Source organism: Psittacula echo (genome assembly GCF_963264785.1).
Source record: "Psittacula echo genome assembly, chromosome: 9".
NCBI classification, from domain to species: Eukaryota; Metazoa; Chordata; class Aves; order Psittaciformes; family Psittacidae; genus Psittacula; species Psittacula echo.
In genome coordinates this window covers 17,093,386-17,113,751 of record NC_137745.1, presented here as the reverse complement: position 1 = coordinate 17,113,751, position 20,366 = coordinate 17,093,386, and the positions used below count along the sequence as shown (strand labels likewise).

The window sequence follows — 20,366 nt, the reverse complement described above, 5'->3', positions numbered from 1 at the left end:
GGGAACAGCAATATTCCCCTTCCCCAGCCATTCCCCAGCTACTGGTAACAGGGGGATGAAGATGCAGCATCCAAACCACCCCAGGGGGTGCAAACCGTGGCACTTCGGGGGTGCGGAGCGCCCAACCTGTCCCCCGCCCCCCTCACCCTCATGCAGGAGATGTGCCGTAGCAGCCGCGAGTGTCCTGCCAGCACCTAAAATAACCGCCCCTCCACCCCCCCGCCGTGCCCGCAGACACGGCCCCAGCCCCAACTCGGGCGCTTTGTTTCCGAGCTGCTTGGCATTGCCCGGCCCTCCGGGAGCCAGCGGTGCCGCAGCCGCCCACCCCTACCCGGACACACGGCGATTGTCCTCGACGCCGGCACCCGGGGCCGCAGCCACCCTCGGGCACAGCGCACAGGGGCCGAGGGGTGGCCCTGGGGTGCTCGGGAGGGGGACAGGGTGCAGCGGCATTGTGTGTTGGCATCACTCCGTCCGGGCACTGGGTTCAGGATCCCCATCGGGGAGGTTGCCTCAGTTTCCCCTGGGGCTTTGTGCATGGACAGGAGAAGGGAGGAGGAGGAAGAGGAAGGCTCGCATGGCCGGTGAGATGACCCAGGCCGCCTCTGCTCCCCCTGCCCTGTGTGGCACCACCCCAGCAAGCATCTGCAAATCAAACCCCATCCCACAGCATCCCCCTTCCCTCCCATTATCCGTCCAGCTCCTGGCTTCATGCAGGTGCAGTGCCAGCTCCAGCCCAGGCCCAGTGTGGGTCAGGTTGAAGACAGCTGCCCGCAGGCTCAGGCAGACACACAGCAGTGAGTCCGTTTTGGGGAGCTCCTGGAAGGTGTGCAGGGTGCCAATGGGGTACTATGGGGCCGTGCAAGCCTCCCCTGCCAGAGGAAGTCACAGCACTGCCCTGCCTCAGTTTCGCTGCTTCCCAGCCTTGGGTGCTTTTCAGGCTGCAGATTTAGGGGAGAGGTAGCTGGGGCCTCCCCCTTTCTGGAACCGCCATATCCCGCAGGCTCAGCTCGCCCTCCTGCCATGGCATCGCAGGATGGAGCCAGCAGCCTGGGCAGCAGCCACGAGGAGACGGAGCTCAGCATCACCCTGACCCTCCGCATGCTCATGCATGGCAAGGTAACAGCGGGGAAGCTTGGCTCTGCTCGGGGGGGTCAGCAGTGCCCAGGGTGGGGGACCGTGCTGGAGCACCAGCTCCTCACCAGACCCTGGTTTCTTCCCCTGCATTCCCAGAAGGGTTTCTTCCTGCATCCTAAGCTGGGGAGGGGACGTTCCCATGGCCCAGTGTCACCAGGCTGCCAGTGGCCATGGGGCAGGGCCTGCCTGTTTCCTTATGGGCAGAGGAGGGATGCGACAGGCAGGGAGCTGCCTGCTGATGGGGCCACCCTTGTTTCTGCCTTTGCAGGAGATCGGCAGCATCATTGGCAAGGTAAGATTTGGGGTCCAGGGCACCACCAGCCCTGGGCTTCCCTGAACCTGACCACCTGCCCTATTCCTCTCCCTGCAGAAAGGAGAGACTGTTAAGAGGATACGAGAGCAGGTAAGGGCATGCTGGGGGGCTGCCAGGTCCTGATGCCTGTCCTGCCCGCACCTGATGGCTCCCACTAGCCCAACCCTGCCCCCCAGTCCTGGATGGACCCAGGGGAAACACAGCTTCATTCCCAGGAGGGCTGCAGGTGGGAAGGGGAAAGCCCAGGTCCACAGGCATTGAGCCCTCCCATGGTGAACCCTTCCTTGGGTGGGGGGACATGAAGCACAGGGCCCACGCCATCCCTGATGGGGTGTGACACTGTCCCCAGAGCAGCGCACGCATCACCATCTCGGAGGGGTCCTGCCCTGAGCGCATCACCACCATCACCGGCTCCACCGACGCTGTCTTCCGTGCCGTTTCCATGATAGCCTTCAAGCTGAAGGAGGTAGGCAGACCCCACAATCCCACCTGGTACCCCCACGCCTGTGGGCTCCTGGGGATCCAACACTGCATCCCCATTTCCTCGCAGGACCTGGGAGCAGGGGGTGATGGGGCAGCAGCAGGCAGAGCACCGGTGACGCTGCGCCTGGTCATCCCAGCCAGCCAGTGCGGCTCACTCATCGGCAAGGCAGGAGCCAAGATCCGGGAGATCCGGGAGGTGAGGCTGGGGGTGCTCTGGGTGTGGGCTCCCCTTTTCCCCCAGAGATCACAGAGCCCTTGGAACAGGGGCTGCCGTGGTCCCTCAGGGGCTGTGGGAGGTGATGCAGGAGTGGAGCATCACCCTGTGGGCCCTGCAAAGCTCCCTGGGGGCCCATGAGGGTACAGGGGAGGTGTGAGGTGCTGAGCCCTGGGGGTGGAACGGCTGAGGGACCCCAGCATCTCCCTTTGCCCCTCAGAGCTCAGGGGCACAGGTGCAGGTGGCTGCTGACCTGCTGCCCAACTCCACTGAACGGGCCGTCACCGTCTCGGGGGTGCCGGACACCATCATCCAGTGCGTGAGGCAGATCTGCGCTGTCATCCTGGAGGTACCCACTGAGCACAGCCCAAAGGGGCACATGCTGCCTGATCCCCCCTCACCAGGGCTTCCCATGCCCACCTGCACCCAGGCACTGGCATCCCTCTGCACAGAAGTCCATAGAGCACTCTGCCTCAGTGGTGCTGGGGGCTGTGCCCAGCTTGCTGGGGGCATGGGGGTGGCAGAGGGGGTTCAGGGGGACCTGTGGGGCAATGGAGACATTCAGCCTCATCTCTTATCCCCTCCACCTCCTTCCCTCTCTCTCCAGTCGCCTCCAAAGGGGGCCACCATCCCCTACCACCCTGGCCTCTCCTTGGGCACCATCCTGCTCTCTGCCAACCAGGTAAGGGGTTGCAGACCCCCCCGGCACAGGGTGGCCAGGGAGCTCAGCTTCTGCCCAGCAGGGCAACTCCAGTGGGTTTGGGGTGGCCTCCTTGCCATGGGGTAAGGCCTGAGGCAGGGGCACCACCTGGCCCCCTACTGATGCCCCTTTCCATCCCCCCAGGGCTTCCCTATGCAGGGCCAGTACAATGGGGTCTCTCCTGCAGAGGTGAGTCTGTCCCTGTGGCAGCACATCCCTGATCCCATGGGTACTGTGTCTGTGCCTGCCAGGGATGCCTGTCCTGGGAGGTGGTGGGTGCCAGGATCCAGCCCCAGGAGTCGACAGGGAATAACACCTCCTTCCTCTTCCTCTCACTTCCCACAGGTGACGAAGCTGCAGCAGCTCTCAGGGCACTCACTTCCCTTTGCTTCCCTGGGCCACGCACCCCCCATGGTGCCAGGTGAGCATCTCCTGTGCCCCTCCAGGGCTGGGATGTGAGGTACCCTTCCTGATCCACCCAGCCACCTAGCCCTGATGAAGGGGTCCCCATCCCCTGCACCCTCTCTGGTCCCAGCCCCCCAGCATGGCTACCTGCCCCCTGGATGACCCTGTCCTTGATTTCCTGGGGTTCCTGCACCCATCAGAGACCCCCAACCCTGCCGTGGGGGAGCACCAGCACCAAGTTACGTGTCTCCCCAGGGATCCTTCAAGTTTGTCCCCAGGGACATTGACTGTCCCAGCATGGGGCTGGGGTGCGGGCACAGAGCTGCTGGAGACCCACCATCCTCCACTAACATCCCTATCTCTTTCTCCAGGCCTGGATACCAGCTCCCAGAGCAGTTCCCAGGAGTTCCTCGTACCCAATGACGTACGTGTATGTCCTGGAATGGTGACAGGGACCACAGCTTGTCCCCATCCATGTGTCCCAACCCACAGCCACTTTGCAGGGGCCAGCACTGGCCCACAGAGGGGAGGCTCTGCCTTGCCTGTCAGAGCTCGGGAGAGGCTTCAGGGGCAGAAGCAGCTGGAAGGGAAACTAAGACATGGGAAGGGGAAAGGGCTTGGCCAACACCAAAGAATAGCCCTGGATGTGTCAGCCCAGTGATGCCAGCCAGGGAGGGCCTTGAGTGAGAACAAAAAGCAGCGTCTGCCCAAGGAAAGCAGCACCCTGCCTTCCCGGTGCCTGCCTCAGTTTCCCCAGTACTCCCAGACATAGAGAGTGGCCAGTGAGCCCCTGGGAGCTCCCTGGTTGACATGGCCCCTCCGGCTGCTCACAGCTCACCCCAGCCTCTGCCTCTCCAGCTCATCGGCTGCATCATTGGCCGGCACGGCAGCAAGATCAGCGAGATCCGGCAGATGTCAGGTGCCCACATCAAGATTGGGAACCAAACTGATGGCTCCAGCGAGCGGCACATCACCATCACAGGGACCCCTGTCAGCATCACCCTGGCTCAGTACCTCATAACAACCTGGTAGGTACTAGGTGTACTTCCCCAGCACCCCAATGCAGCTCTGGGGGGACACTGCCCCCCCAGCATCCTCAGGAAGGATGAGCTGGGCAGTGCTTTGAGGTCCTGAGATTTTGGGTGCAGGATCCTAGACCCCACAGGGTTTGAGCACCAGCTTTTTAGCCCTCCTCAGCAGGATGCCAGGTTGAAAACCTGTGCCAGAAGGGATGGGGCATGCAGTCCCTGCACCCTAAGATGGGCAGGTTGGGGTGAGGGACCTGCTCTGTCACTGTGGTCCTCGCCACCTCACCACCACCTTTGGTTCCAGCTTAGAGACGGCTAAATCTACCTCCCAGGTGCCGCCAGGCCCTGGCTCCATGGACCTCGGCGTGAGCTTCAACCAGCCCCTCACCCCAGGCTCTGGTGCAGCGCTGCCCGCTGTTGCCCCGGCCCACCCAGCCCTGCTGGGCACCCCCTACACCATCTCCCTCTCCAACTTCATCGGCCTGAAGCCAATGTCCTTCCTGGCGCTGTCCCCGTCCTCTGTGGCGGGTCCCAACGGCGGCACTGCCACCTACACGACCAAGATCTCGGCTGCCAGTGGCACCAAGAAAGCCGATCGGCAGAAGTTCTCACCCTACTGAGCCCTGCCGGCAGGTGGGTGAGGGGGGCCGGGGTGCCACCCAGTGCCAGGGACACCCCCTGATGCCCACCCTGTCCCCAGCCCCTGCCAGGCACCCCATGCCCGGGGTGGACCCTTTGCCCCCTGCCCCGGGGAAGGGTCTTCCTGGCAGATGCTCACGGAGGAAAAGGCTGCTCTGCTGCCTGCTGCCCATCCCGGCAGTGCTGTGTCCCCCTTCCCAGTTTTCCTGCATGGGGACCACGTGCCCTGGTACTTGGGGGTGGGGAGCTGTCCCTGCTGGCCTGTGGTCCCTTCTCTCAGTGCCCTGTGCCAGGGTAGGACCCCCACCACCTGCCCCTCACCCTGCCCATCCTGCTGTCCTGCTCCTGCCCACCCTCTGGCTGGCACCCAAATGCTGGGTCACATTGGATGAGGGGTTGACTGGCCTCTCTGGGGGTCCCACTTCCCCTGGCTCTGGTGGGGGGGCCACCCTGGGGCAATCGCCTCCCAGCATCCCCATCCAAGAGCCAGTCCCTGCTGGCTTGGAAATGCTGTATATATAAGTCTATATTTTTTCCTCCTTTGTAACTTTTCAACAGTTTAATAAAAAGATAAAATTTACAAGAAAACAAATAACAACATCCCCCACCCAGGGTGGAGACACCCCCAACACAAGGGGCAGAACCAGTTCCTGCGGATATGGGTGGTGGCTGGAGGGGCATCCCTGTGGCCAGGGGTGCCCCTGGCCCTCAGCCCCAGCCTCTCTGGGGGTCTTCCTGGAGCACCATGGGGCAGTTTGAGAGGCCATGGGGCAGTTCTTTTCCAGCCCACCAGTTATTACTGGGGCAGGGGCATCTCCAGCCAGCACAATTCCTGGGCCCTTTGTAGGGCTAGAAGCGATGCCTCCAGCATTCCTTAACAGTGTCCAATCCTCTTTCTTGTGCTGGGGAACCCATGGGAGGGTCCCCAGAAGCAATGAGACTGGAAGGGGAAAGCAGCTGGTCCTCTCCCACTACTGTTGCCTAGGGGTACCCCACATGGCGCCACCACCACCCTGTGCCACCATGTCCACCACTGGCCAGCAGCCCAGTTTGTCTGGCACGTGGCACCACTGGCTGGGCTTCAGCTGGGCAGCTGTGTCGATAAACATACTGGCCCTGGCTGGCCAGCATTCCCCATGGAGGGCATGGTTACAGGCATCACATGCTGCCATACCAGCAGGATAAACGCAGACATGGCCAGAGCCAGCCCCAAGGGTGGCTGTTCCCACTGTTCGGGACTGTCCCGCTGGTAAGTGCCATCAGTGACAGGAGCCCCTCCACCCAGATGTTAGTTTTGGGTTAAGCAGCCAGGGATGGAGAGCTCCATGACAGCTGTCCACGCGCAGTGGGGATTACTGGTGTTAGTGGTGTTAGCTGGTCCATTGCTCCTGGGTAGGGTACAAGGGACATTTGCTCTTCCCCGCTGGCCACAAGTGGTCCCAGCAGGGTGATGGAGATGGAGGTGCCCTCTCATCTGCCTCTGCACAGGAGCCCCTTGGCACCCTGTGTCTTGAGAAGGGTCCATGCAACTGGCATGTGCTGGTGGAGCCAGAGACAGTGCCAGCCTGTGGAAGGGAGATGAGGCTTTCCCAGATCTTCCTTCTCCTGAATGGAGAAGCCATCTTCCACCATAAGCTCAAAGAAGAGGCAAAACCTGAACAAGGACCCCTCCAAATCCAAGGGGCTGGATCAAAGCAGTTCCATGGGTCCCTGGCAGGTTCCCTGCCCATCCTCCTGCTCAGCACAGTGGGACAGGGCCTCCCACTTCTCAGCTGCTCTCTTCAGGAACTTGACCTGGGATGGGGAAGCTCACCTCGGTCTGGTCCAGCCTGTCCCTGGGGCTGGGGCTGATGCAGCTGGCATGGGTCTCCAGTGTGCAAGTTGCTCTCTGGAGGAACTGCAAGAAGTTTTCCTGGACAGAAGCCTCCGAGATGGAAAGACAGATTTCCTGGCCCAGTGGCTGGTTGAAGCAGCTCCGCCGCAGCCGGGCCAGCTCCTCCCGGATCTGGCGGTTCAGCAATCCGTAGAAGAAGGGATTGATGGCAAAGGAGGAGTAGGCAATCCAGGTGACCACCGTCTCCCCATGCCCACCAGCCTCTGTGCCAGCGGCCACAGAGGAGTGCAGGTGGAAAGCGAAAAAGGGCAGCCAGCAGCACAAGAACTGTCCCACAATGAGGACCAAGGTGAGGATGGCTTTGCTGCTTCCCAAAAAGCGCTCTGGCACCAGTCTGGGCACCGGCAGGTTCCTGGTGATGATGATGGCCACTAGGCTGGCAATGGAGTCAGATCGGTGTCTTGGTGCAACTGCCTGTGCTGGCACAGGTGTGTGCTGCTGGGATGCCATCCGGGCCACACGGTAGATACTGCTATAGACAGCGAAGATGATGATGGTGGGCAGAACAAAGCAGGCAATGCTGAAGATGATCAGGAAAGCCTTCTTGTGGGCCCCAGGGCTCCAGTAAACTGTGCAGTGGCTGGCACTGGTGGCCCCGTTGTCTTGAGGCCAGCCTACCAGTGCCAAGACAGTGATGAGAACAGACTTGACCCAAATGATGATCACTCCTGCCACCGCCAGCCTGATGGTCATCTTGACCTCGTACCTCATGGGGTGGACGATGTAGTAGTACCGCTCCACGCTGATGACGGCAATGGTGAGGATGGAGGCACTGATGAAGCAGACATTTAGGAATATCAAGCCCTGGCACTCAGCAATGCTGTAGATTACCCTGCTGAAGCAGGAGGAGCTGGAGATGATTCCCACAGGCATGAGGAAAATGGCAGAGAGGAGGTCAACCATGCAGAGGTGGCCGACAAAGATGAACTTTCTGAGAAGCGGGGTTTTGAGAATGACAACCATCACCACAGTGTTGGTCACCAGGGCGGTGAGTGTGAGCAGGACCATGCAGAGGAGGCCCACCACCTCTTGGGCAATGGACTGCTCGGGGACAGGGAACAGCTTTAGGCTGTCCGTGGTGTTCAGCCCCGTTTGGCTTGCCATCCCCCCGAGGGCTAAGCCAGCAGCTCTGGTGCCTGGGCAGCAAGGGCTCATTTCTTGCATCCATTAGAGAGAAACCCCACCACATCCATGGCCACTGTCTTCTCCTCACCTGTTGAGGGGAGGAGTAGGGTGTAAAGGAGAGTCAAAATGAGTGAGAGCCACAGAGAAACCTGAACCCCTCCAAGATGCTGAAGCAGGGAGAAGTGCCTGGCAAGGTCATGGCACCCTGCTTACCACTGGGCTGGCATCTGAGCTGTCCCAGCCTGGCCACGGATGGCACTGCCAGGACCTGCATGTACCCGTGCCAGGCTACCCCATCCCTCTGCCCCAGTGCACCAGCACCCCTCGAAGAGGGACAGCATGAGCCTGCCTGCCCCATCCCTGCTCCTTGCTCCCTCCAAGGTGCACTCTGGGGCTAGGGAGAGGACTCAGCTCACCTCTGTTCCTGCGGAGGTGGGTGACGTCTCCTCCTCTCCCGGGGTCTCTCTCAGGGTGCAGCTCTCACAGCAGAATGGGGCCACTGGCTCTGTGTGAGGCCACACTCCCCTTCCCACACTGTCACCCGCTCCTCACACTGTTTGCCTGCATCCCGCCAGCTGCGGATGGCACCAGCTGTCACTCCCGGCACTGCCTGCACTGTGGCGGTCCCACAGGCAGCTGCTGGCTCTTAGCAGCCAGTGGGGGCTCAGCAAGGGGGAACCAGGGTCCCCGAGCCCTGTGTTCCATCAGCACAGTCACCCGTGGCCTGGTCCTTCCACAAGGACAGCTCAGCCTCAAGGTGCTCAGGGCTCAGGACACAGATCTACAGGCAGGTCTGCAGGTCTCCTCCCCCCACGCATGGGGATGCTTTGGAGTATCCACAGTGCACTTAAGTAATGCAGACAGCAGTGGCCCTTGCCCTGCACCCCATGGACCCAAACACATGTTTACAGGGCACGCATAAGGATGGATGAGATCCTCCATGCCCAGGTTGGGGAGCACATCTTACTTTTCTGTAGCTCTAATGTCATAGCAACGGGCATTAGCTACATGCCTTGCTAAGGTGAGGGGGGAACCTCCAGGCCTGTGAGCCTGAGCTCAGTCCCGGGGAAGGTCATGGAGCAGATGATCCTAAGTGAGATCACACAGCACAAGCGGGAAAACGGGGGGATCACTCACAGTCAGCATGGGCTGGCGAAGGGCAGGTCCTGCTTGACCAACCTGATCTCCTTCTACAACAAGGAGACCCACCGAATTGATGAGGCAAAGGCTGTAGAGATTGTTTGTTTGGAGTTTAAATAAAGCATTTGACAGTGTCTGCTCCCACAGGGTTCTCCTGGGGCCACTGGCTGCTCATGGCCTGGGTCGGGATGTTCTTCGCTGGGTTGGAAACTGGCTGAATGGCTGAGCCCAAAGAGTGGTGGTAAACGGTGTTGCATCCAGTTGGTGAGCGGTCACAAGTGGTGTCCCTCAGGGCTTGGTGTTAGGGCCAGTGTTGTTTAGTACCTTCGCTGATGATCTGGATGAGGGGATGGAGGGCACCCTCAGTCAGTTTGCTGACAACACCAAGTTGGGTGGGAGTGTTGATCTGCTGGAGGAGAGGAAGGCTCTGCAGAGGGAGCTGGCCAGCTGGATCAATGGGCTGTGGCCAGTGGTAGGAGGCTCAACAAGGCAAAGTACTGGGTCCTGCATTTGGGTCACAACAACCCCATGGAACGCTCCAGGCCTGGGGAATAGTGGCCAGAAAGCTGCTCATGGAAAAGGACCTGGGGGTGCTAATTGATGGAGCTGAACATGAGCCAGCGTGTGCCCAGGCAGACAAGAAGGGCAATGGCATCCTGGCTTCTATCAGCGATAGTGTGGCCAGCAGGGCCCAAGGCAGTGACTGTCCTCCCGTACCGGGAACTGGTGAGGCTGCACCTTGAATCCTGCATTCAGTTCTGGGCCTCTCACTACTGTACCTCCAGCACACTGAGGTGCTGGAGTGGGCCCAGAGAAGGGCAGCAAAGCTGGTGAAGGGCTTGGAGCAAAGTGTGATGAGGAACAGCTGAGGGAGCTTGGCGGGGCTTTAGTCCGGAGAAGAGAAGGCTCATGGGGGACCTTCTCTCTCTCCGACTACCTGAAAGGAGGCTGGAGAGAGGTGGGGGTGGGCCTCTTCCCCTGTTTAAGTTTAAACCCATTGCCCCTTGTCCTATCACTACAGTCCCTGATGAAGAGTCAGGGACTTGGATGCCCTTGTAGGCCCCTTCAGACACTGGAAGGCTGCTGTGAGGTCTCCACACAGCCTTCTCTTCTCCACCTCCAATTGTCTCAGCCTGTCTTTGTATGGGGGGTGCTCCAGCCAACCTGTGGCTGTGCCTGGGATTGCCGTGACCTAGGTGTAGGACCTTGCACTTTGCTTTCTTGAACTTCACGAGGTTTTCACAAGTCTCTGCTGGGGGCCCAGCACCGCCTCCTCCATGCCTTCTGTGTTCCTTCATGTTCCATGTTACTTTTTTCAGTCAATTGGGATACCAAAGTTGACTTGTTTGTAGTTGTTTGGGCATCACATTTGAATCCACTGTAAAAGTTTGCAGTGCTGAGATGCAGAGATGGCATGTGGCTTTGGGAGAATTAACTCCAGGAAAATTCTCTCCATACTTAGCTGAACAAGTTATTTTATAAAGCACGTGAAAACAAGTATGAATGGAGACATGCTGTAAGCACATTCAAGGCTGCTATGTAATTTGCCCAGTTCACATTCACTGTGTTTGAGTGACTTCTGGAAGACAAATAAAAAGTGAACTGATGGAAGGTGGAGAAAGTTTCATGAATAGTTTCACAGAAGACATAAATTAAAATAACTTACAGATTTTAAGTTCGCAGTTAGCTGCAGTAAAAAGCCAAAACAAAATCTGTTGTAAATTAAAGTATTCTGAGCATAAGTCGGTGTTGTGTCCATGCTATATTTTAAGGGATTTAGTTACATTTCACTCCCTTTGTTTGTTAGAATTTTTATTTTGTCAAGAAAATGATTTAAGAAAGTGTCCTTGTTTATTCTGTTTAAGTTTTGATCCCATTGAAGAAAAGGCGTATATCTAGTCTATAATTCTTTTTTCTATTTTTTTCAAAGGTCTCTGCTGGGGGCCGAGCGCCACCTCCTCCATGCCCTCGGCAGCAATGAGCGCAGCCACCTTGAACTCGTCCTTCTTTCTTCCAGCAAAAGGACGGTCTGAGTCGCCAAGGAGGAGACCAGGGGGCTGGTGTCTTTTCTGGGGCCTTCAAGGACTGCAGGGACAAAGCAGGAGAGGTGAGGTGACAGCCCTGTGTCCCCTCCAGGCAGGGCACATTACACCCCATGATGCCCAGGGCTGGGAGGGAGCCAGGGAGTAGGTGGCTCAGCTGGAGGCTGCTGGTCAGGAACACCCCCCTCCACAAGCACGCTCTCCCTATAGACGTGCTGGGAGCAGAGCCCCCCTCGCCTGGGGCAGTTGTGTGCCAGACTCCTTCCTGCTCCCCACTGCCCTCGCTCACCCTGTTTGATGTACTCTGTCATCTTGCTCTCATCCATGTACTGTCCGATGAGCCCTGGGGGGACGCAGTATGTTGGGGAACCCGCTGCCTGTCGGGGTCCCCAGCACCCAGCCCGCCTGGCCACACAGCTCCCCAGGGAGGGCTGACCCTGGGGTGCTGTGTCAAGGAGGGGATGAGCCTCCTGCCAGCCCAACGTGTGCAGGCAGGAGTGGCTGAGAGGGGGCCAAGGGATGCTGCGCAGGTCCTGCGTTGGGATGCAGGGACCCTGTCAGAGGGAGGCATCCGGGGCTCACGGCTCACCGATGAACCTGACAGCGTCCTGCCTCAGGGTCTCCTGTGGGCTCTGCAGGTAGGCCTCACTCTGGTGCAGAAAGTCCTTGGTCATCCTCCTCTTCCTCTGCAGCTGGAGAGAGAAGGGTGCAGGGTTGGCACAGAACTGCCCCTTGTGTTGGGCTGTTCCTCCATCCAGGGCCACCCTTCTTCTCCCCAGCAGGACATTCCCAGCTCTCCACCGTGTGGCCTTCGGGTTCAGAGGGAGCACAGGGCTCGCCACTGAGGCTGGGGTGCCACTCTGGTGGCAGGGTCCCCCTTGGGACCCTGGGGATGAGGACAGCCTGGAACAGAGCCTGCTCCAGGAAGGTGCATACAGCTGCGGGACACAGCCCTGCGTCCTCCCCGCTGGGCATGGGGCAGGGCTGTCCCGGTGCGGATCCCAGCAGCGCTGGGGCTCTGCTCACCAGGCACTCGCTGATCTCCCGTGGTTCCGCAGTCAGGACCAGCTCTCTCAGTTCCCGCCACTTCAAGAGCAAGCCAGCAAAGTAGAGGGCTTCCTGGGCGGCCTGAGAAGAGGAAGAGATGCCACCCCCAGCCCTGGAGGCACAGCACCCTCTGTCCTCCCTCTTAGCAGGGCTCGGAGCCTGTCCCAGTCCCCGTAGGGAAGATGTGCGAGTTGGGCACTGGTGCTGCCTCCAGGCTCAGCACCACAGGAGAAGATAAGGCCAGCCACCCTCTCTGCCTGGAAGCCCCTTGGGGCTGCAAGCTTTTGGCCTTGGTGGCCCCAGGCTGCTGTGGAGCAATAGCCTTGTCTCTGGGGCTGCAAGGGCCCTGTGCCCTGTGGCAGGGGCTGTGTGGAGGGAGCTGGGTGGGAAAGAGACCCACCACCCTCTTCATCCGGGAGGCAGGAGGAGAAAGGCAGCAGTGGGTGAGGGGGGGCTCTGGCTGGTCCTAGGGCCTCAGCAAGCTAGACCTCATGGTAACACATGTTTGAAGGCTCCAGTGTCACCAGCACCATGCCCAAAGGACCGATCTGGTTGGGAATCTCACCTTGGCCACATTCTCTTTCTGGTCGTGCAGGTGAAAGACCAGCGGCAGCAGGCTCTTCCACACCTCCTCCTTCATCTTCTTCTTTTTAGCACCCGTCACAAGCCCCATCACATATTGGAACAAGCAGATGGAGAGCTGCCTCACGGCGTCTGACTCCTGTGGGAGAAGGACCTCAGCCCCAAGCCCATGGCGAGCAGGGGGCTGACGTGGAGATGGATGTTCCCAAAACGGCCTGCTTCAAATGGAAGCGAGCTGCAGCATGCAGAACGTCTGCCCAGCGGGGCTGGGGGACACAGCAGGAGACCCCGAGTGGGCTCAGAGATGCTGCCAGGGCAGGCTGGGGCTCAGCAGCCCTGCTGCCATCCTGCCACCACCAACTCCTGCAGCAGGGAGGCCAAGCCAGGCTTACTCCATGCGGGGAGGGGATGGGGGACAGCACAGAGCCGCCGAGGGCAGCGATGGGGCAGTGGGGCAAAGCATCCCCCTGCAGAGCATGAGGCTGGGGTGGGAGGTGTGAATGGAGGTGCCCGGTGCAGGGGCACAAGTCTCTCCCCCAGCCTTACGTTGTCAAAGAGCAACCGGAGCTTGGGAGCGATGGCAAGGGCACTGAGGATGCGTGTCTTCCCCTCCAGCAGCGGGAGTAAGTTGCCGAGCACCAGCATGGCCAGAGAGATGGCATCATTGTCATCGGTATTGTCCAGGCACGCCACGATGTTTGGCATCAGGGTGAGGATTTTCCCTGCCTGTGTGAGACATGGCACCTCGTTTTTGTAACGCAGTGACCGATGACAGGAGTGAAAACCCTCTCTGCAAGCACCGGCCTCCCCGCTGGCTTCTCAGCAGGCAGCACAGGTTATGAGGGCGAGCATGAGTCCAGCAGACTGGGCTCACCGGCATGGCCAGGGGAAGAGCAGGGCACAGAGGGGAAGGACAGACAGCACGGGCTCGTGCTGCCCCTTCTCCAGCAGAGCCCCTGGGCAGGCTGGTGGGTGCTTGGCACTGCCTGGAAAGCTGCCAGAGGTGCTGCAGCCCCTGCTGCGAGTGCTGCATTTCACCCCACGGCTCAGCACCTCACAGCCCGGCTTTGCAGACCCCATGCTCAGGCTGGTGGCTGTGCTGCCAGCACCCCTGTCGAGATGTGCCAGCAATGGTAGCCCCTTCCCACACCACAGCCTCTCTTCTTGCAGGGCACAGCCATGGGGCAGTGGACTGGGCAGGCACAGAGCTGGTACTTCTCCCGATGCCCAGAAACACTGAAGCCACCGTGTTACCCAGCAGCACCGCTGCGCCCTGTGCTGCTGCCCCGGTGACCCCTGCGCACCATGTCACGCCTCTCGGAGAGCTCAGAGAGAGTCCGGAGCACCAGTCTTGACATCCCCATGCGCTGGCTCTGCAGGTACGGGGGGAAGATGTCCACAGCATAGTCCAGAATATCAATGCTCTTCGTGCGCTTCAGCATCTGAAACACACAGGAGGAGCTGGTGAGGTGCGGTGCTGGCTCCAACCATCAGCTCATGGCAAGGATGCTGGGGCAAGAGCAAGCTCAGACGGAGGTGGCAGGGACTGCAGAGAGCTCCCATGACCCACAGCACACTGCACTGGTTGGTTGCCTGCTTCTCCATGGTACCAACCAAAGCCCACCCACCACCCCAGCTCTGCCCGCAGCACTGTGCTGGGCATGAGACAGCCGAGCATCAGCGGCAGCCTGGGGCGCTGGCGTCGGGCTCACCTCAGTGAAGGTGACCATGGCGACCATCTCCCATGGGGGGTCCTCCACAGTAAGGAGATTCACCAGGTGGTCGAATAGCATGCAGCGCAGGTGTCTTGGGATCTTCATCATCTCCCTGGCAGGGGGAAGGAGGCACTGTCAGGCCTGAGGCGGGCAGGCTCATCTCCCTGGGGTCTGCAGCAGCCTGGACATCACCAGTCTGCAGCACTTTCTCTGAGCCGCGGGGACCCCCCCGCCATCAGCCCCAAGGGAGCGGGTGCTGTGGGGCGCGCGTTCCCCGAGGAGCGGGGAGAAGGGGCTCTCACCGGGCCACGATGCGCACTCCCTCGAGGTGGTGTTGGACATGGAGCAGGTTGTCCCAGCCACCCCGCTGCTTGATGGCCAGGTCCTCGCTCTCATAGCCCATCTTCCAGAGCAACAGTCTCATGGACTGCACTGCTGACCTGCACAAGGAGAGACGCTCAGCTGCCACCGGGAGCCTTGGCTTGGCTCCGGGTGGCCAGCAGGGATGAGAGGACAGGGACAGAGCACCTGATGGGAGTGAGCTGATGCTGCTCGTTCTTCTTCCAGCAAATGAGCACTTCCTTTTGCGTCAGCTCCGTTGTGAATGACACTTGGAGCAGCAGTGCAAGGAAAAGCTGAGGGAAAACCTCCTCCACCTCCTTTGGGCAGAGGGACTGCCTGAGGATTTCGTGTATTGTCCTGCATGCCTGCAGAAGACACCCAGAAACTGAGACGTCCTCTCATCCCTGGGGGGGTCAGGGCTTGGGTGGGCAGGGAAGAGGTGGGGGAGCCCCGTACAGCTGAGAGCAGCTGCGGGGGACAGCAAGGCCTCATCAAGCAACTCACGGCGAGGGACAGGATGCGCGGGTTGTCCACGGTGGCGGGGGAGACCTTGTGCAGTGACTGATTTATCAGTGTGCTGAGCAGCTCCCCCAGCACCTTTCTTGCAGCTTCGGGCTCAGAGAGCATCATCTTCCACATGGCCATGGCGTCACTGCAGGGACATGGGGCTCTGTCAGCGGGGACACCCTGGAGGATGGGTGGGCTGCAGGCCCTCAGGAGAGTCTTGGGGCCCCCGTCCCAGTGTGAGAGGAGCCCCAAAGGCTGCTGGGCCCCATACCTGCTGCACGTTGGGGAGCACTGCAGCACGCTGGCCACCACCTCTCTGGGATTTTTGTGTGTCAGCACCAGCAGGGCCGTCTTCAGGCTGTTGCAGGCTATTTCTGTGCTGATGGAGGGCAGGTTTCTGTAGATAGCCCACGTGATGTTCCGCACCTGCAAAGGACACATGGGTGGCAGTGGGGAGTGATGTCAGCAGGGTGAGCGTGGCTGTTTCCCCAGCGCCACCTGGGTGCTGCTTCCATTCCCAGTGTGATATGCCAGCTTGAGATAGCATCATTGCTGGCCAGGCACAGAGCCAGGACAAGAACAGTCCCCGGAGGGTCGGTGCCTCAGCCGTGCCACCACAGGCTGCTCACCTGCCATGTCTCAAAGTCAGCGTGTGGCACAAGGACGTCCACCATCTGGGCAGCCATGCTGATGCTGTAGGCCCCATGGCTTGTCAAGGTCTTCATGGCCATGAGAATGATATCTGTCTGCTCAGAGAGCTGGAGACAATTTGCAGACATCTGCGGGATGAAGGAGAGGGAGGACCGTCACCTAGAGCATCCTGGCTGTGCAGCAGGAGCGGGACGCAGAGCCAGGCCGTGCTGGGAGGAGACCAGCGGTGGGGCTCAGGGTCCTGCGGGGAACCCGAGCTCGCTGGGGCCTTTGCCCCTGGCCCCTGCTCAGGAACAGCACAAGCCCCGTCACTCCCATGCACCGGGTGTCCCTTCACTCATGCTGAGCCCCAGCCAGGAGCCAAAGGCACTTCTTACCGAGAACATCTGTCTCATGTCTCTGGTTTTCAACAGCTCCCAGTTGTGCATCTGCTCCCAGGTCTTCTGGAGCTGCTCCCGCCTTGTCTTCGGCAGACAGGTGTACCTTCCTGGGGAGCAGCAAATCCAGGGTGCTCAGAGAGAGGGTGCAGAGCTGGAGGTGCAGCTGAGAGTGCTGGGCTGAAAAGTCGCTGGCAACGAGAGGCCTGGACCCACACAGGGCCAGAAAGCCCATGGCAGGTCCAGGGCTAGTGCTAGTGTGGGCGAGGGGAAATGGCTCTTTGGGCTGCGGGCAGGCAGGTTGGATCTGGCTTTCTCTTGCCAAGAAGAGTGGCCCCTGGCTGCCCATGCCCGGGGAACCCAGCCCCACACGGCTTCTCTTACTTAGATGCTGCAGGGTGAAGCAGTACATCTGAAAGAGAGCTTCTATAGCCTCATCGCAGGTCCCCTTGTTCTTGCCGGTGCAGCAGAGGGTGAGGTGCCCCACCAGCTTCCCCATCACCGCAGTCTTCGAGCACTGACATTGGAGCTCTGGGACTGGCACAGAGCAGGAGCAGAACTGGGGGAAGATGGGCACAAGGTCACCTGGGCACAAGGAGAGCCTCAGCCGCTCCCAGAGCAGCCAGGCAGCAGCCCAAAGCAGGGCAGGGATGCTGGCCCCAGGCTGCTGCCTGTTCCCTGGGAAAGAGCACGGACAGGGCAGAGCAAAGCCCCTGCTCCTGAGCTCCTGCAGACCGAGTGCTGCTGGGGCTCACGGGCACAGGGCTGGGGCACTGGGGCTGCCCAGACCAAGAGCTCAGTACCTGTGGCAGGGGGCAGGTAGTGAAGAAGCTGGCCAGCTGGGCAATCCGTGCCACGGCCCTGTCCTGCACCATGGCTGCCTCCGAACAGATGAAGGGCAGCAGGAGCTGGGAGGAGAAAAGCTGTCGGTGTGCCTGAAGGTGGGGTGGCACAGCACAGCACCTCGGCAGTGCCTGACACAGGGTACGTGTCCTTCTTGCCCCTCGCAGCAATGGGCTGTGGCCAGGCGGGTCCCCACATCCCACTGCTGCTGCTGCCGCCCTGCTGCTGTGCACTCACCGCCCCTCAGAAAAGGTCCCTCCCTCCACCCGCTGCCCCTGAGGACCCCGAGGTTTTGGGGTGACCTCTCCCTGGGGACCTGCGGTGGGGCTCTGGGATATGGCCCGTGAAGCCGCAGGGGGAGAGCGCCAGGGCTGGGCTCCCCTTTCCAGACAGGCAGCTGCGTCTGGAGGGTTGTGCAGTACAGGCAGTGGGCGAGGACCAGGGAGCGCTGGCGCAGGAGAAGGGGCTGTGGCAGCAGCCTGCAGGTAAGGGCTGGGGGGGGGGCACCGCTCATGTCGGAGGTCACTGCCCGTGGGGCCCCTGTGCCAAGGCCAGACCTTGAAGATGTTCTGCAGCTCCTGGATGCCGAAGGTGCTGGCACTGCACACCAGCACCTGTAACATGCTGTCCATTGCCGACAGGGTCTGCAAGGGAACAGGGTCTCGAGGGCAGCCCTGGCAGCCTGGGGGAGCAGCGCAGCCGTGGCCCTGCTCTGAGCAGGAAGGGGCCTCGGGACAGGGAACTCCCTGTGGCTCACACCAGGGCATACCTTGCGGTAGAGCCAAGCCTCGGGGCCCTGGCTGTCCTGCGGAGGCAGGTGGAAGACGCTGCAGAAGCAGGCTTCCAGGAGGCCGTTCTTCTCCTGCAGAAGCAGCCCCGCTCTGCTGCAGGGACATGGAAGAGCTCTTTGGAGGAGGCAGGGAGGAGGCAGACCCAGGGGTTGGAGACCTGGGCTGATCCCTGTGTTACAGGGGCCATCTGGACCCCTCCTGACCCTGACATTGGCCTTTGGGAGGAAATCCCTGTGCCACCCCCTGCCCTGCTGTGTGCCCCCCTCTCAGTCCCAGGTCTGTGGGTGCCCCTGGAACAGGGCTGGCAGGGCACTGGGCGCTGGAGACGCCGAGCTGGGGCTGGGCAGGTACCTCATGGCAGCGATGGTCAGCATGACTTGCTGCCGCACCGTGGTGTCCAAGCGATCAATGGGCTCCTCATGCAGCAGCACCTGAGGGGCACAGCAGTGTGGATGGGTCAGGACAGGGCAGCTCCTTCATCCAGCAATAGCCCGTGGGGCTGTCAGAGCCCGTCCTGGCACCCCCAACCATTAGCAGTGGTCCCAGCCGCGTAGCAGGAAGGGCTGCGGCCATCACAGAGCACAGGCTGCCCGAGGGACCTGCAGCCGGGCCATGCAGGTGGCTCCGGAGCATCGCCAAGGATGATGCAGGCCCAGAGCGGCGCTCACTCCCCTCGCATTCCCTGCCTGGCTGAGCCCTCTCCTGCCCCACGGCTGTGCCGCTGCCCCTGCCTCAGCCTGACCGGCCATCCCCTCACCTCGAGGGTCTCTGCCAGCTCAGGGTGGAAGAACCACAGCATGTCCCACAGGGAGGAGTGCATGCTGGTGGTGATGCAGATGGTGCAAACGGCCTGCAGAAACTTCAGCTTCTGGTCTTCTTGCTGCCAGCCAGGGAGGTGACAGATGGACAGACATTGTCGGGCGGGAAAGACAGATGGGGGGTCCATAAGAGCCCCCAGCACCTTCTGAGTATGGGACAAGGGCAGAAAGACCGTGCAGGAGACACAGGCACAGCCACATGGAAGTGGCCGTGGATACCTTTGGTCTTCTCTTGATGGACGCTACGATGATGTCCAGGCTGTTCTTTTCCTTACTGGACACATCCGCAGTAGAGATGCGTGAACCTGGCCAAGAGAGAGCAGGCAGGGCTGGAGGGCAGGCAGTGGGGAGTACACGAGCCCTCTGCCCAGCTTCAGAGATGTCCCCAGCCCTGGCTCTAGGCTGGGACACGGGTGCCCCCCGTGCACCCCAGGGGCGAGGGTGCGATGCGGCAGGGCAGCAGGGGAGGCAGCCCCAGCGTGCCCCACGGAGGAGCACCCGGCAGCAGGGGGAAGAGGGAGTTCCTGGCCCAGGGATGCTGTGGTGGGGCTGTTCCCTGGGCTCTGCGCTGCAGGACCGATGCCTGGCTGGGGACTGTAAGAGTGGGACAGGGCAGGGCAGGGTGGGCAGCCCCTGCCCGCAGCACCCGCACACTCACCTTTACCCATCTCATTGCAGGTCAGCCCGGAGCTGGGAGCCGGGCCAGCTTCATCCGTCTCCACCCAGGCCAGCCTGGGTTGGCTGGGGGGTCTCGTCTCCATCCTGAGAGAGGGAGGGAGGAAAGGGGTGAAGGGGACCCCCCACCACCAGAGCTGCCCTGCCAGGAGTGGCGGGGCAGAGCGCTTGGGGGGCTCCTTGCTCCCACCATGTCCCTGAGACACTCTGCAGGCAGGGCTGGGTGACAAGAGCGCCCTGATGTCACCCCCGCTCAAGCTCCTGATCCCCCCCTCCTCAGCACCCCTCCTGTGACCCCAGAGCCCCACGGAGCCCTCCTTGCCCCAGGGCGGTGGCACTGACTCCACCTCCCTCCTTCTCCCGGCACAGGGTTGGGGTTCATCTGAGCTGCAGCACCCCCTTGTCACAACCCCACTGTCCCCTTGCTCCTGAGGACTGGGGCCACCCTCACCTGTGGCTGGGCTGGGGCGCAGCCCGTGGCCCTCAGGCACTCGAAGGCTCTTCTCTCTTCCACAGGAGGCCCTGGACACGGCCCAGGGTCTCCCCTCACAGAAAGGCTGCTGCCCACACAGGGATGCCGGGTGCGCATCGTGCACTCGGCCACTGCTGCAGCCGCAACTGACCTGAGGATGCTGGGGTCCCCCTAATATAGCCGGTCCCCCGGTTACGGTTGCCAGGGCCATCAGTAATGGGTCAATTATGAGTCAGTGATGGCCCCTGCCAGGGATCCCTACTCACCTCACCCCCGGAAACACGGCCCGGTTGGCAAAGCCCTGGGCAGCGGGAGCGGGCTGGAGCAGGAGGGAGCGGGAAGGCGCGGCAAGGAGCGGGTTGGAGTGGGCAGCCGCCCGCTGCGGGGCTGGGGAAGGCCAGCGCTGCCTCCTCTGCCACCAGGACC

At 61.1% G+C, this 20,366-nt stretch overlaps 2 protein-coding genes across 2 annotated transcripts; one reads left to right on the top strand and one right to left on the bottom strand.

Annotated features, from left to right (window-relative positions):
• Positions 1-1,023: 1,023 nt before the first annotated feature.
• On the top strand, positions 1,024-4,900 carry PCBP4 (poly(rC) binding protein 4; the record flags this gene model as incomplete). The annotated part of the gene is made up of 12 exons (XM_080625895.1): positions 1,024-1,119; positions 1,406-1,429; positions 1,508-1,540; positions 1,800-1,916; positions 2,001-2,129; positions 2,368-2,496; positions 2,755-2,829; positions 2,992-3,036; positions 3,193-3,268; positions 3,624-3,676; positions 4,111-4,280; positions 4,585-4,900. The coding sequence occupies 12 exons, from the start codon at positions 1,024-1,026 to the stop codon at positions 4,898-4,900; spliced, it is 1,263 nt and encodes a 420-aa protein (XP_080482021.1).
• Positions 4,901-6,687: 1,787 nt separating this feature from the next.
• On the bottom strand, positions 6,688-7,917 carry LOC308225146 (putative G-protein coupled receptor; the record flags this gene model as incomplete). Its single annotated transcript, XM_080625666.1, has 1 exon — positions 6,688-7,917. One exon carries the CDS (start codon positions 7,915-7,917, stop codon positions 6,688-6,690), a length of 1,230 nt encoding a protein of 409 aa, XP_080481792.1.
• Between the last annotated feature and the right edge of the window lie 12,449 nt (positions 7,918-20,366).